This window comes from Nesoenas mayeri, assembly GCF_963082525.1.
Source record: "Nesoenas mayeri genome assembly, chromosome: 11".
In the NCBI taxonomy this organism is placed as follows: Eukaryota; Metazoa; Chordata; class Aves; order Columbiformes; family Columbidae; genus Nesoenas; species Nesoenas mayeri.
In genome coordinates, this window is record NC_137563.1 from 5,267,002 (window position 1) to 5,280,191 (window position 13,190).

At 59.1% G+C, this 13,190-nt stretch overlaps 2 protein-coding genes across 2 annotated transcripts in view; both read left to right on the forward strand.

Moving 5' to 3' along the window:
• The window catches only part of MFGE8 (milk fat globule EGF and factor V/VIII domain containing), a gene marked incomplete at both ends in the record, with an annotated part of 9,174 nt that extends 6,113 nt beyond the window's left edge, over nt 1–3,061 (forward strand). Inside the window, 4 exons of the mRNA XM_080351207.1 lie at nt 194–338; nt 1,139–1,341; nt 2,618–2,773; nt 2,918–3,061. Coding sequence (XP_080207333.1) covers nt 194–338; nt 1,139–1,341; nt 2,618–2,773; nt 2,918–3,061 — 648 coding nt within the window. The remainder of the gene's footprint in view (nt 1–193; nt 339–1,138; nt 1,342–2,617; nt 2,774–2,917) is intronic.
• Nucleotides 3,062–9,317: 6,256 nt separating this feature from the next.
• On the forward strand, nt 9,318–11,978 carry HAPLN3 (hyaluronan and proteoglycan link protein 3; the record flags this gene model as incomplete). Its single annotated transcript, XM_080351118.1, has 4 exons — nt 9,318–9,444; nt 9,719–10,090; nt 11,215–11,517; nt 11,698–11,978. The coding sequence occupies 4 exons, from the start codon at nt 9,318–9,320 to the stop codon at nt 11,976–11,978; spliced, it is 1,083 nt and encodes a 360-aa protein (XP_080207244.1).
• Between the last annotated feature and the right edge of the window lie 1,212 nt (nt 11,979–13,190).

Here is a 13,190-nt window from a genome sequence, read left to right on the forward strand (position 1 = left end):
GCTTTAAAAAAAAGTTTCTCTCATTTCAGCAGTGGTGGAGAAGATGCATGAAAACACGATCTGTTTGTATTTACTGTGTTACAGAAGCAAACCACCTTTCTGTCACAATCTGGGGAGCACTTCTGTAGCAGATGGGATTTGATGCAGGAGGCTGTGGGAGGGCTTGGGCATTCATTCCTGGTCGCCGTTGCAGGTTTTCCAGGGGAACATGGACTATGGCACCATGCAGACCAACATGTTCAACCCTCCCATCACCGCCCAGTTCATCCGCATCTACCCCGTGATGTGCCGCCGCGCCTGCACGCTGCGCTTCGAACTTATCGGCTGTGAGATGAATGGTAAATGTCGGTGGCTCTCCCCTCCCCGGGGACTGCAGGGCATGGGGTGACATGGGACAGGGCAGGGGATTTGTCAGTGCTTGATTTTCCTCACACAGGCTATGTGTGAGGAAACAACCACCGGTGCTTTTGGGGAGCACAAGCTGTTAATTCCACCAGCTCATCCGAGCCTGAGCTGCATTCTCATGCTGCAAACACCTCCCCAAGCTGGGGATATTTTATTGTGCCTCCTCCCTGTCTGAGCTGTGAACCGGCTGCTTTTCCTACCGGAGAGCTTGAAAAGCACCAGAGGATCAAAGTCCTCTGGGAAACGTGAGGGATGATTAGCCTGAGCCCTTTCCCTGCGCCGCCCACATTCCTGCCCTGCGGCACATCCCTGAAGCTGAGCGGGACCACCATGCTGGGGTGGGAGTGGGGCACCGTGGGGGCTTGGGTCTTGTCCTGCTGCTGCGTGGGTGCGGTGCCTGCTGTGCTTTTGGCTGGGGAGGTCTTTGCGTTGCTCTCTTCACTCGTGAAAGAATTCTCCTCTGCCTCCTGCCGGGGCTGTGCTGTGGGGATGTCCACGCGTCCTTGCCACAGGAGGCACTGTGAGCCAGGGAATGGCTGGGAGAGTAAAATCCCGGGAAAAGCTGCAGTTCTGTGCCTCTGCCAAGCCTTTCCCTGCCCGGCCCTGCCTGCTGCTCCAGGCAGCGGGGACGTGGGGACATTGGGATAGTGTGTGCCGGGGCTGCGTGGTTTTTCTTGTGATGGTGCCGTGGACTCTTTCCTTTTCACCGCCTGTATAAACCATTGTGTTACAGTGTATTTCAACACGGCAGGTTGCTCGGAGCCTCTGGGCATGAAATCACACCTGATCTCCGACCAGCAGATCACAGCCTCCAGTGTCTTCAAGACCTGGGGCATCGACGCCTTTACCTGGCACCCCCATTACGCTCGCCTGGACAAGACGGGCAAAACAAATGCCTGGACGGCGCTCCACAATGGCCAGTCCGAGTGGCTGCAGGTGGGTCTCGGTGCCCCCCCTCTGGAACCTCGTTTCTCTTCCCCAGTTCCTCCAGCCATGCCCGGGGCCACCTTCTGTGCCCAGGTGGCTGGAAGCAGAGTGGCCACAGTGGGAGATGCTGGGCAGAGCCGCTGGGACTGCAGCTGGAGCTTTACCATGGGACACACAGCCCAGCGGTTCTCTCCCTGAACTGGGATCACCGGGACAGGTCAGGATGGGGCCACAGCCACTGGTTTTATCAGTGATACTGGAGCTCTGGGTCAGAAACATCAGTGTCCATTGGGACAGGGTTGTGCCATCTCCACTGACTTTCTTGTGGGGTGCACCGAGGCCGCAGCATCCCAGTTTTGATTCACCCCCTTGGGAAGTGCCATCGCAGCCTGGGGTGACCATCCCATGACCCTCTGGCTGCCCAGAACATCGCGTTTCTGTTTTGTAGGAAAAAATCAGGTTTGCTTTTCTCTTCTGAGCCTGGAATGGGAACAAATAGTTTTGAAATTTCCTTTTCAGTCTCCTTTCCTCCCCTGTTTTTATACTTCTCACATGATTTCATGACGTAATAGGACAAAGCAGTTCAGATATTTGTCCCGCTTTTTATTTGGGAAATGATTAAAAGCAGCTGCTTCACAGCCCTAAATAAACCAGCTTATCAAGACGTCTGTTGATGGGGTTGGGATGACACGCTGAGTTGGGCTGTCGCACTGCAGGCTGCCTGTTTGTGTACCGGTGTGTAGATTTACATGTATACTCACATATATACACATATACATATAGCTAGTACTGCTCTTGATGAGCATAAAATAGGCACTAAATGAAGAAGACTTTCAGCTCATTTGCTGATTTGCCCTGTAGCGTGCCAGCAGCAGTAGCGCAGTGTGGCAAAGAGAATAGAAACCATCTCACTTACAACCCAAATGTCAGACCGTGCTGAACTGCATATTTTCTCAGCCAGATGCATTTCCTCTGGGAATCCTTTAATGTTTTTTTGAATTGAGGTTTTTTTGCCATCATTCCCACATTGACCTTTTCAGCAAAAAATGTTTCAGTGGCAGCAATGGGGAAGGGAGCTGAGATGGTGGGGTTTGCATCCTTTTTTGTGCTGCTTTGTGGGATGTTGCAAGTTGTAAAGGGTCAAATATTTCGCAGTAGTGTTTTATTAGTTGCTCTGGCTTTGGGGCAGGGGTCAAGTGGTATTTTCTCCACTCTTGACCCCCAAAGCCCAGCATGTCCTGGCTGCCTCTGGAAGGAGCCTCAATGAGCCTTGTCTCTGTGCCAGATTGACCTCCGGGACCAGAAGAAGGTGACAGGCATCATCACGCAAGGAGCCCGTGACTTTGGGCACATCCAGTATGTGGCAGCCTACAAAGTGGCCTACAGTGACAATGGCACGTCTTGGACCCTCTACCGGGATGGCCAGACAAACAGCACTAAGGTGCGTGGGGGGCAGAGTGAGGTGGGCAGTGACTGCCCGGGGGCTGGGGATGCTGCCATGAGGAGGGTTGGGATGGGATGATGGGGTGGGGTGGGATGTGGGGGAGTGGTCCCAGCAGTGCTGATGTCTGTCTTTCCCCCTCAGATCTTCCATGGTAACAGCGACAACTACTCACACAAGAAGAATGTGTTTGACGTGCCCTTCTATGCCCGCTTTGTCCGCATCCTGCCCGTGGCCTGGCACAACCGCATCACCCTGCGCGTGGAGCTGCTGGGCTGTGATGAGTAGGCGCCCAGGGAGGAAGGACGGGGCTGCTCTTCCTCACCACCCAGCCTGTGCCCCTGCCCGTCCCTGCCTGTTCCTGCTCCCACCTCACACCCTCCTCTCCATATCCCCAAACTCTGGAGGGGGGCTGGGAGGGCTCCCCTGCCCCACGTTGACACTGGGGCCGCAGCACTGCACTTTACGGGGCCCTTGCAGGTGGGACATGGGGATGACTCCTGCCCTTTTGCCCCACTAGCCAGGGGTGAGACCCCCTCCTGCAACTGGGGCTTGGTTGGGGGACCCTCTTCTGCAACCGGGGCTTTCTTGGGGGACCTCATCCTGCAAATGGGGCTTTACTGGAGGATCACATCCTGCAAACAGAGCTTGGATGCATCCTCCTGACTAAGCCTGGAGACAAATTTTCTCCCTCTTTTTGCTTCTGCTTCCAGCAGAGAGGTCACAGCCAGCAGCAGTCCCCTGCCTGCACTGGGACTTGGGGCTCAGCAGTTTTGGGGGGCTTTAGGCAGGTACTCTGGGCTTGCAGCCTCTGCTGTTCCTCCTGCTCCCTGCATGGCTGCAAGCAGGGGCTGATAAAAACATATTTGGCTGTTGTCCCCTGCCCATTTTGCCAGGCCCTGGGTCTCCTTGCCTGTGGTGTCAGCACCGCATAGTGTGAGGGGAGTGATGAGACAGCTCCTGTCAAGAGGCACCGGGTCCCCATTGCTGGCAGCTCTGCCTGTTGGGTGCCCTGGCTGGTGTTTTGGCTGGTGCTGCCCATTCCCTTTCTCAGGGTACCGGCTCCAGCATCCACTAAGTCGCAGCCTTGTCGCCTTCCCCACCTTCCTGCAATTTGGGGTGCCTGGAGGTCCCCTGTCCCCAGAGCCAAGTGGTGACCAGGGGGGCTGCAATCTGGTAGGTGGGGAGGGATGGTTTGTAGCCACAAGAACGCAGAGAAAAGCTAGGAAAGGTGGTGGTTATACAACCCACATGCAGTGGGCAGCGAGCTGTGCCATGACCCTTTTTGTAACCTGATTTTTTCCCTTTCCATGGGGTGGAGGGGAGCCTCTTGCAACGCTCAAGCCCTCGGGATTAGCAGTAGGAGATGGGTGAGACCCAGCACGAGCGAACGGGAGCGCGGGCAGGGTGTCCAATGCTTCCCTGCGTGCTGGCATGTGAAGTGGCCATGGGGCCAGGCTGGTGGCAAGTTCACTTCGGCAAGCACCGAGGGAGCCTGAGTGGGACAGTGGGGGCAGCGGTGGCCCCGCTCCGGAGTGTCTCTGACAGTATTAAAACCAGCTGAAATTTTGGGGCTCTCTGCTTGACTGCTCTGTGCCTCCCCAAGAGCCACTTCTCAAAGCCCAGCAGGTCCAGCGAGCCCCCAGGATCATCTCTGAGCCCCCCAGCTCCCGTGCTGACCCTGCGCCTCCCATTCACAGACCCTCCTATGTCCTTTCCCTGCCCAAAATACAGGATACTAAGGCTTTGCACCCCATTGCAGCTGCCAGAGCCTGTGCTTGCAGCTGTCCAAGTGCAGCAGGATGGGACTTGGGGCGGGGAAGCACCCTAGGTGTCCTCCTTTGGCTTTGATCTGAATCAAATCCCCCAGCTCGAACTGAGAACAGTTCTTACACCTCAGCACACTCCTGGGGCAGTAGGAGCTGCCTGTGGGATGTGAGCTCCGCCCTGGCCCTGTGGGTGCCAGTCCTGGCCACCAAAGTGGATGGGGGTGCTTCTTGCAGAGACTGGGCTGAATTCATTGTGGCTGTGGCTGCTTGGTGACAAATAGCAGCCACAGCTAGAGCTGGGGACAGGGGGGACAGTCAGCTCCATTCACCTCCAGATGTGCCACCCTTATCGCTGGGAAGCTGGAGCAGAGATAAGAGCAACTTGCTCCAAGTCCAGCCAAGACAGCTCTGAGCTGGGGCCACAGCAGAGGCTCCATGGGGAGGGTGACAGGAGCAGATGCTGCATGTCAGAGCAGGGGACGCATCCTCAGCACATGTTGCCACCCCTAGGCGAGCCCCCACTGACGGATGCTGAGCCCCTTCCCAGCTCTGCGGCGTTTCCTTCCTCTTTCCAAGCCTCGGGACGCGGGGTTTGGTGAGAGCCAGGGCACCCTTCATCGCACGCACAGCCCCTCATGGCTTGTCCCTGTCCCTTGGATGCTCTTCCCGGACACGGCTGGGTTGCTGGGCCAGCAGGAAGGCTGGGAGGGCTGGCACAGTGCAGCACCCCGCTGCCTGCTGACTCTGCTGCCGGTGCTGCCTGCGAGCTGGTTCCTCAGGAAGCAGCCGTCGGGGAGAGCATCCTCTTACCTCCACCCGGAAAGCTCGGCACAGATCACAGCCTCCTCCATCCCACCGGGAACATGGGTTTTCCTCCTCACTTCGAGTCTTGGGCAACAGATTCTTGCTGGAATTGTCCTGTGCATGCAGCATTTCGGTGAGAAATCTCTCTGGTGGGGCCATGGCAGAGCTGTCAGCCACTGGGTTTGAGGTAGGGAAGACAGGGATGACATTTTTATGGCTCCTCTTCAACCAAAAAGCTGAGCCAGCCCTAAATGTGCCCTAAACATGTGTTCCTGGGTCAGAGCTACTCTGACCCTCTGCAGCCTTGCTCACCCTGAAACCTGTGGTTCCACCCAGGGTCTCCCTTGGGGACAGAAAACAAATTTGGGATGATCCCTGAAGCTCCAAAAATAGGGTGAGAAGTGAGGGGAAAGGGTGTCCTCCTTCGTCAAGGGTCTGCTGGTGGCCAGATCCTTCCCCATGCCGCCTGCTCCCCAGGAGGCGGCCAAGGGCATTGGCTGCCACATCCAGACAAGAGCTGTGGCCGAACATGAGCCATAAGCTGTTGGTGAAAAAAGATGCACAAAATCATCCCTCTCCCCTTCCCTGCCACCACTCCCCTCCTCCGGCAGGAAGAGGATGGTTCCTGGCAGCACTGCGGTGCAGGCAGCACAGGCAGCATGAGGCACCATGTGGCTTGTTCCTCAGCTCTGAAACAATGGGGTGGCCATGCCAAGGAGCAGTGTGTCCCAGTGGGGCTGTCTGTCTATCTGCACAGCTGAGGGGATGGAGGGGACCGTCCTGATTGCCAGCTGACTGAGACATGGACGACCTGGGCAAGCAAACGCAGGGGGGCACCGCTGGCTGGGATGCAGCTGGGATGTAGTCAGGATGCCATCCCACCACCTCCTCTGGCCATGGGGCTGGGCTGGGGCCACCAGGGACCCTTGGCCAGGATGCAGGCAGTACAGCAGCCCTGCACCACTGTGCTGGGACATATAATTGCCCCTCCATTGTGGGCTGTGGAACAGCCTGCTCCGGGAAGGCAAGCAGGCAGCGTGCCTGACCGTCACGCTCCTGTGTCCCTGGGCAGCTCAGCCCCGCTGTGTCCCTTCTTGGGGAAGTCTGGCAGGCCCTGATGGGTGGCTGTGCAGGGAGAAGGACAGCAAGGAAGAGCAGTGCCTCCAGATCCTGGATCCTGCAGCTATCCCAGTCAGGGCTTCCCGCAGGGGACAGGAGCTGCTGGGCTGGCGCTGCCTGCAGATAACGCCGTTTCCGTGCCGGCTGCTCCCTATCAGCGTGGTGGCGGCAGGCAGACATGGTCGGACCCCAAACGCGCCATGCCGGGGGCTGTCAGGAAGGGGTCCCAGCCCCCTTCACCCCACACCCAGCCCCGGGGCACTTTATTTTTGCATGAGTTGTTTTCTTTCCGGCTTGACGCCGTCCTGCACGACAGTGAGAGCAGGACCGGGGCCCCCGCGCCTCATTTCCTTGCAATAAAACAACAAAGTGGGGGGTGAAGTGGCATGTTGGGCCAGGGCAGTGGGTCGCCAGGTCAGGGCACACGCCACTCTGCAGTTCCTCCATGTGCTTGGCCGCTTTGGCCACCCCTTGACCGGCATCCCTGGCTGTGCTGCCACCACGCTGCCCTTCCTGAGGGCCAGAGCTGGGGCTCCCAGAGCTGGGGTTGCATGTCCGTATGCCAACAGGAGCTGGCATGAAGGGTATTCTCCCACACTAGGCATGGTGCCCCAGTGAATGGGTGCAACAAGGCACCCCAAAGCTTTTGCACCAGTTTCTGTGCCTCTGCTTTGCCCCCATTGACAAGCGGATCCCGAAGAGGCTTGAACCCCCGTGGCTCAGCTGCCTCCCCCAGACACCAGAGCAGGTGCTGCCTGCACATCCCAGGCATGGACCACCCCCTGCCACAGCCCACGCGTCCCAAGCCGCTTATGCCCATGGTGCTCCTGCCATGTGCGTGCTCAGCACTACGATCTCCTGGGGACCATGGCCAGGCCCCCCTGGTGGGATGTGGGACAAGGGCTCTTCTCCCCGGCACGATGGCATCATGGGGTCCCCCCAACCCTGATCGGGCACCCCGCTCCCTGATACTTTCCCCTCCAAGCCAGGGGCAATGCTGGTCGCTGGCACATCACAGATGAGGCAGGCAGCATGCATGCAGCATGCGGGAGCCCAGCGAGGCTGTCGCCTGGGCACGGTGGGCAGGCGGGGGGGCCAGGGGCACCCACCCCAGCTCCGGGCTGCGAGCAGGGGGTTGGGAAAGGCGTGTGTTTCCCTTTAAGAGGCAGGCCCTGGAGCTGCTTCCTCTCAGCGGTGCAAGAGCCCTAAACACAGTGCATCTGCCTGCAGCTTGCCCGCAGCCTGCCTGCAACCAGCGTGAGTAGGACTTGGCCCCGGAGCCGGGGTTGGGGAGGGCTGGCACCCCGGGGGTGGGCACCCTGCTCTCTGTGGCGGGCAGGGAGGGATGGCATCGCCGTGGAGGGTGCCGGGCAGCGCTGCAGTGGGTGCTGCAGCACGATGCCCACAGGCACTGCAGCTGAGGATGCCTGGCCCTCTGCATGTCACCAGAACGCTGCGCCCTGCGGGGTGGAAAGGGACTGGGGACACAGCGGGGCCAGGGCTGGTGTCCCCACACCGAGGTGCGAAGCTGCCGGTACCTCGAGCCCGCCCTGCCTGCGCGTGGGAAGCACATGGCAGCCTGCCTGCCAGCCTCCCTGCCTGCAGCGCCGCTGCTGCTGGGCTCCTGGGGCTGTGCTGCCCAAATGGGTGCACCCCACGCCTCCGGCACCGGCTCTGCACACCTCGGCTGGGCGGTGAGCATGAGCTGCACCCTCTGGGGAGGTGAGAGGTGGCACTGGTGGTGTGAAGGTATGGATGGCATGGAGGAGTGTCCAGGAGTGAGCTGCCCACCACAAGAGCAGCCAGTTTCATGTCCTGGTCCTTGGAGACCACCGCTGTCCCCCATGCTGGTCCCTGCTGGGGACGAGCACCCTCTGTCCCGTGGTTCTTTGACTCAGGGCACCTTTACAGGCACTTTTAAACCTGGTCTAGGCAGGGGGCACAGATGTCAATCCATCCCAGGCTTGGCGAGGCTGGAGGCTGGCCAGGTGCCGGGCCCCCTCTGCCGGCTCTGGGAAAGCTCGCAAGCCGGCAAATGCTGCTGTGAGTTGCCTGGGTGAGCCCCACGCAGAGCACCCTTGGGTGCCCAGGGCACGAAGAGCTGAGAGCAGCACAGGTCTCCAGTACTGTGGAGCAGTCAGGCTTCCGCCTGCGCAGGGAATGTGGTTTGGGAGTGGTACATGTTGCATGGAGTTAATGCTGGCTGTACCTGTGGTGCAAAGTGTCAGCTCCAGTTTGGAGCTGGGGGTCCCTAGCCAGGCCATCAGGATGGGTGCCACCAGGCTTCATCCAGCGCCGGAACAGGGGAGGCAGCCCCGAGCTCTCTCCTCCCCTCCTTGGCTGGGCTGCACGCTCGGCTGCCTCTGTAAACTGAGCTTGCAGCTTACAGCGGGGCTTGGCCACTTCTCTCCCTGCTGCATCCCCTACGTGATGTTTTTCCAGTGCTCCATGTCCACAGGATGCCTTGGGATCCTGTTTCTCCTGACTGCCCCATCCCTGGCTTGGTCTGAGCTCCCTGCTTTGGGCTGGACGCTCCACAAGCCTCTAGGGGCAGCGGGGTGAATGCAATGGTGTGCAGCATGACTCAGGCAAGAGGACAAGGATGGAGGAGACTGAGAGCCCGGGTTGTGAGACAGGTCTAGGGATACAACTCAGGCTGCTTGCGCCTTCCTCTGCAGGCAGGCAAGCTGCTCTGTCGGCTATTCCCGCCCCTCTCCTTGCATCCCTACGATGGGGTTTGGCTGCTGCCCTGTGCCAGGCAGTGCTGTGGCCCTCCTGGTTATTTTGGGGTGTTACTGCAGCCCTTTTCCCTTTGGCAGCCCAGGCTCAGGGTTCAGCCTCACTCCCCAGCCATGCTGCTGCTCCCGCTGCTCCTGGAGGCCACACTGCTGCCACTGGCCACCGGCTCCCACCACCCCTTCTACAACGGCTTCTACTACAACCACATCATGAATGACAAGGGCAACGGGCAGGAGAAAGGTATATGGGGGATTAGCAGGGCTGGCGGAATGTGGGGGCTGGCAGGTTGGTGCAAAGGGTTGAAGTTATCCCCTTCTGCCTCTAGGGCTGGGACCCATCTCTTGAGGAGCATGTGAGGCCCAGAGGAGCAGGTGGGGGTGCTCCAGGGATGCTTGGGGGATATTCATGGGATGCTGAGGCAGAGGAACAGGTGGCTGGAAGGAGAGAGGAGAGCAGCTGCAGGGAGGTATGGGGACCCTGACCCACATTTCACGCTTTACCTCCCTGTCCCTAGTGGTTTACTTCAATGGGGTCAGGCTATGGGTGGAGACCCCCAAAGACCCTGTCTACAGCACCAACGGTGCCAATGTCACCCTGCCCTGCCGTTACCATTTCGAGCCTGACACGGAGGCCAAGCGCAAAATCCGCATCAAATGGTCCAAGCTGCGGGACGACTACACCAAGGAGAAGGACGTGCTGGTGGCCATCGGCAAGACCTCCGTGGCCTTCGGGGATTTTCGTGGCCGAGCTCAACTCCATCAGGCCGGCCGGGGTGAGGCCTCGCTGGTCATCAGCGACGTGCGCTTGCAGGATGATGGCAAATACCGCTGCGAGGTCATCTATGGGCTAGAGGATGAGAGCGACGTGGTGGACCTCCGGCTGCAAGGTGGGGGCATGGCAGGGACTTTATCACCCCCTGTGCCAAGTCAGTGAGCCTGGTCTTCCTGGGGCACCCCCTCTTTGGGGAGGTAGCTAGGCAGGGAGATTGGGGAGCTGAGTCATGGGCAGAAAGGGACTGGGATGCTCAGTGCAGGGGGACGGTGGCTTGGGGCTGTCTGACTGTGGGATCTCAGCACCGAGTGAGCCCAGAGTGCTCTGCCCAGCTGGGATGCTGGAGATGCTACTGTGGGGGTCAGAGCTGGGGGTGACCCTGTGGTCACAGCATTTCCTGGCTCTACCCACTCATCTTCCTACTGTGCTACATGATGTGCAGCTGCCCCCTTGTCTCTCGGCTCTGGGAGTCCCCATGCATCTTGTGATGAACCTTGGAAATTGGTTCAACCCCTCTTGCTCACTTGCCATGAGGGACCTGTCCCAGCCCTGGCTCTACTGCCAAGCTCAGAGCTGGGGAAATGTCCCCCTTGCTGTGTCCCTGCCCACTCTCTGAGCCCCCAGGCCCTCCCTCTGGTGGTGACTTGTCCCCACCAAGTCCCTGTGACCATGGTCCGTGGTGATGGTGCACATGTTCCTGTGGTGCATCCATCTCTGTGACAGTGGTCCACCCATCCTCATGTGGTGGTCTATGTGTCTCTGGGGTCATGGCCCATATACCTGTGTGATGCTGGTCCGTCCTTATGTTCCTGTAGCCTGTGCATCTCCATGACAATGGTCCTTCCATCCCACAGTGGTGGCCCGTGTCTCACTGGGACCACTGTCTGTGTGTCCCCAGGAGTGTGGTCCATACCACCCCATGGTGTCAGTCCCTGCATCTCCATTATCATAGTCTGTGCATTCCTGCATGTGCTGGTGCTGTCACCATGAGGGTGGCCTGTGTGTCCCCAGGACTGAGCCGCTGTGTCCCTGTGCCACCAGATGTCGCTGGCAACTCACTGCTGGTGGCTGCATGCCTAGAGCAGCCCTATCCCCGCACACCTGAGCCTGGGGCTGTGCCACCCTGGGGTGGTCCCTGTCGTAGAACCTGGATTTGGGATGGGTCGGGGAACCCTGCGGCTTCTGCCGGGCCGGATGGGGTGGGTGGGCTGCCCGGCTGAGTGCCCCGTCTGCCCCCAGGCATCGTGTTCCCCTACCAGCCTCCCCGCGGCCAGTATAGGCTCAACTTCCATGAAGCCGAGCAGGTGTGCCAGGAGCAAGGTGCCATCCTCGCCAGCTTCAACCAGCTATTCCAGGCCTGGAACGAGGGGCTGGACTGGTGCAATGCAGGCTGGTTGTCTGACGGCACCGTGCAGTACCCCATCCGCCTGCCCCGCAAGCCCTGTGGTGGGCTGCACCTCGCCCCGGGCATCCGCAGCTACGGCCCACGCCACCGGCACCTGCACCGCTTTGATGCCTTCTGCTTCTCCTCCGGGCTACGAGGTGGGTGCTGGGCCAGGGGCTGGGGGATGGGATCCTGGGGAAGATGCTGTGCCCAATCGGTGGCATCCCATGTCCTTCCTCCCTCTTGGATGAGGATGCTCTAGGCAGGGATGCTCCAGGCAGGGATGCTCTGGATGATGCTTGGTGCTGATGCTCCACTCTCATACTCCTCCCTCCTAGGAGAAGTGTTCTACCTGAACCACCCAGCAGGGATGACGCTGGAGGAGGCCAAGCAGAGCTGCCAGGATGCGGGGGCTGAGATTGCCCGGGTGGGACACCTCTACTCTGCCTGGAAGTTCCTGGGGCTGGACCGCTGTGATGCTGGCTGGCTGGCGGACGGCAGTGTCCGCTACCCCATCGCCAAACCCCGGGCCAACTGTGGCCCTGCAGAACCTGGTATCCGCAGCTTCGGCTTCCCCAGCAAGGGCAGGTTTGGGGTCTTCTGCTACAAGGAGAGATAAGGAGCTGTGGCGGCTTCTTCTTGGCTGGAGGATGTTTCCAGCCTGACAGTGCCTGACGTCGGGTGTTTCCCAGGGCTGTTTTGGGGGTGACTGGGGGGAGGTGGGGCAGGGGGGAGGCTTCTTTTTCTTTTATTTTGTGTTCTTCCTTTATATTTTCCACATCTGGAGCAGTGTGGGACTGTCCCTGGCATGGGGTGTGAATGAGGATGATCCTCATGGGCTGCTGCCACCCCTCTTGGCCCCTGCCACCCCATGGGTGGTGGCCCCTTCCCATAGTGGCAGCGTGTCACTGACACCCGCCTGCTCTTCCAGGCTTGTCCTGCCCCTGAGCTTGTGGGGTGGGAGCAAGACAAGGCTGGATTTGACCAGAGGCAGAGAAAAGGGGCTTCTGTTGTGTCCCGGCTCCTCTTCCAGCCCCATCCCCATCCCACTGAAGGATGCCGTTGTGCCTGTCCTCACAGGAGCGCCAGTGCCTTATCTCCATGCGCTCCTCACCTGGATGCCACTTGAACTCTGGTGCCTTCTTCTTTGAGTGTTTGTTTTTGAAAAGATGTATTTTTCTGGACCTCTTCTAATAAATCAGTGGAGAAAGCCCTGGAGTGATGTAGCTGTGTCCCCATCTCTGTCCCAGCACAAGAGAGGGGGCTGCTACAGAGGGAAGATTTGGGGGTTCCTGGCTGGACACCTGGGACTGTCATCCTTGGCTGAGCATCATCTCTTTGCTGCCGGCTCAGCCCTGTGTCAACCGTGAGCTTCTCAAGAGAGGTCACTAATGAGTGTTAATTAAGACTCCAGGTGTCAGGACTGGAACCTAGATGGTGAAGCATTTCCTGCTGGTGATGGGTTTTTGGTGAGTTTTAGGCATGTGGGTTGGGATGTTCACCCTGGGGCAAGAGGTGAACAGGGGAGCAATGTCCTGCTCCAGAGTCCAACTTCAGCTGGGGCTTGGGAATCAGAGAATCATCTAATAGTTTAGGTTAAAAGAGACTTTTAAAGGTTTTCTCATCCCCACAACTCTGTTGTCCCCAAGGCGGCACCCTTGGGTGCTGGCTGAGGCTGAGCCGTTCCCATGTAGCTGGAGGACCCTCTTTGGGCTCCTCTTCTTTCCCCTTTGCCTTGTCATGGGAGACACCCCCCACCCCATCCCATGTAGACACCCCCTTCCCCCCAAAAAAAACAACACCGAGAAAGTACCCATTCCGATTTCACTCT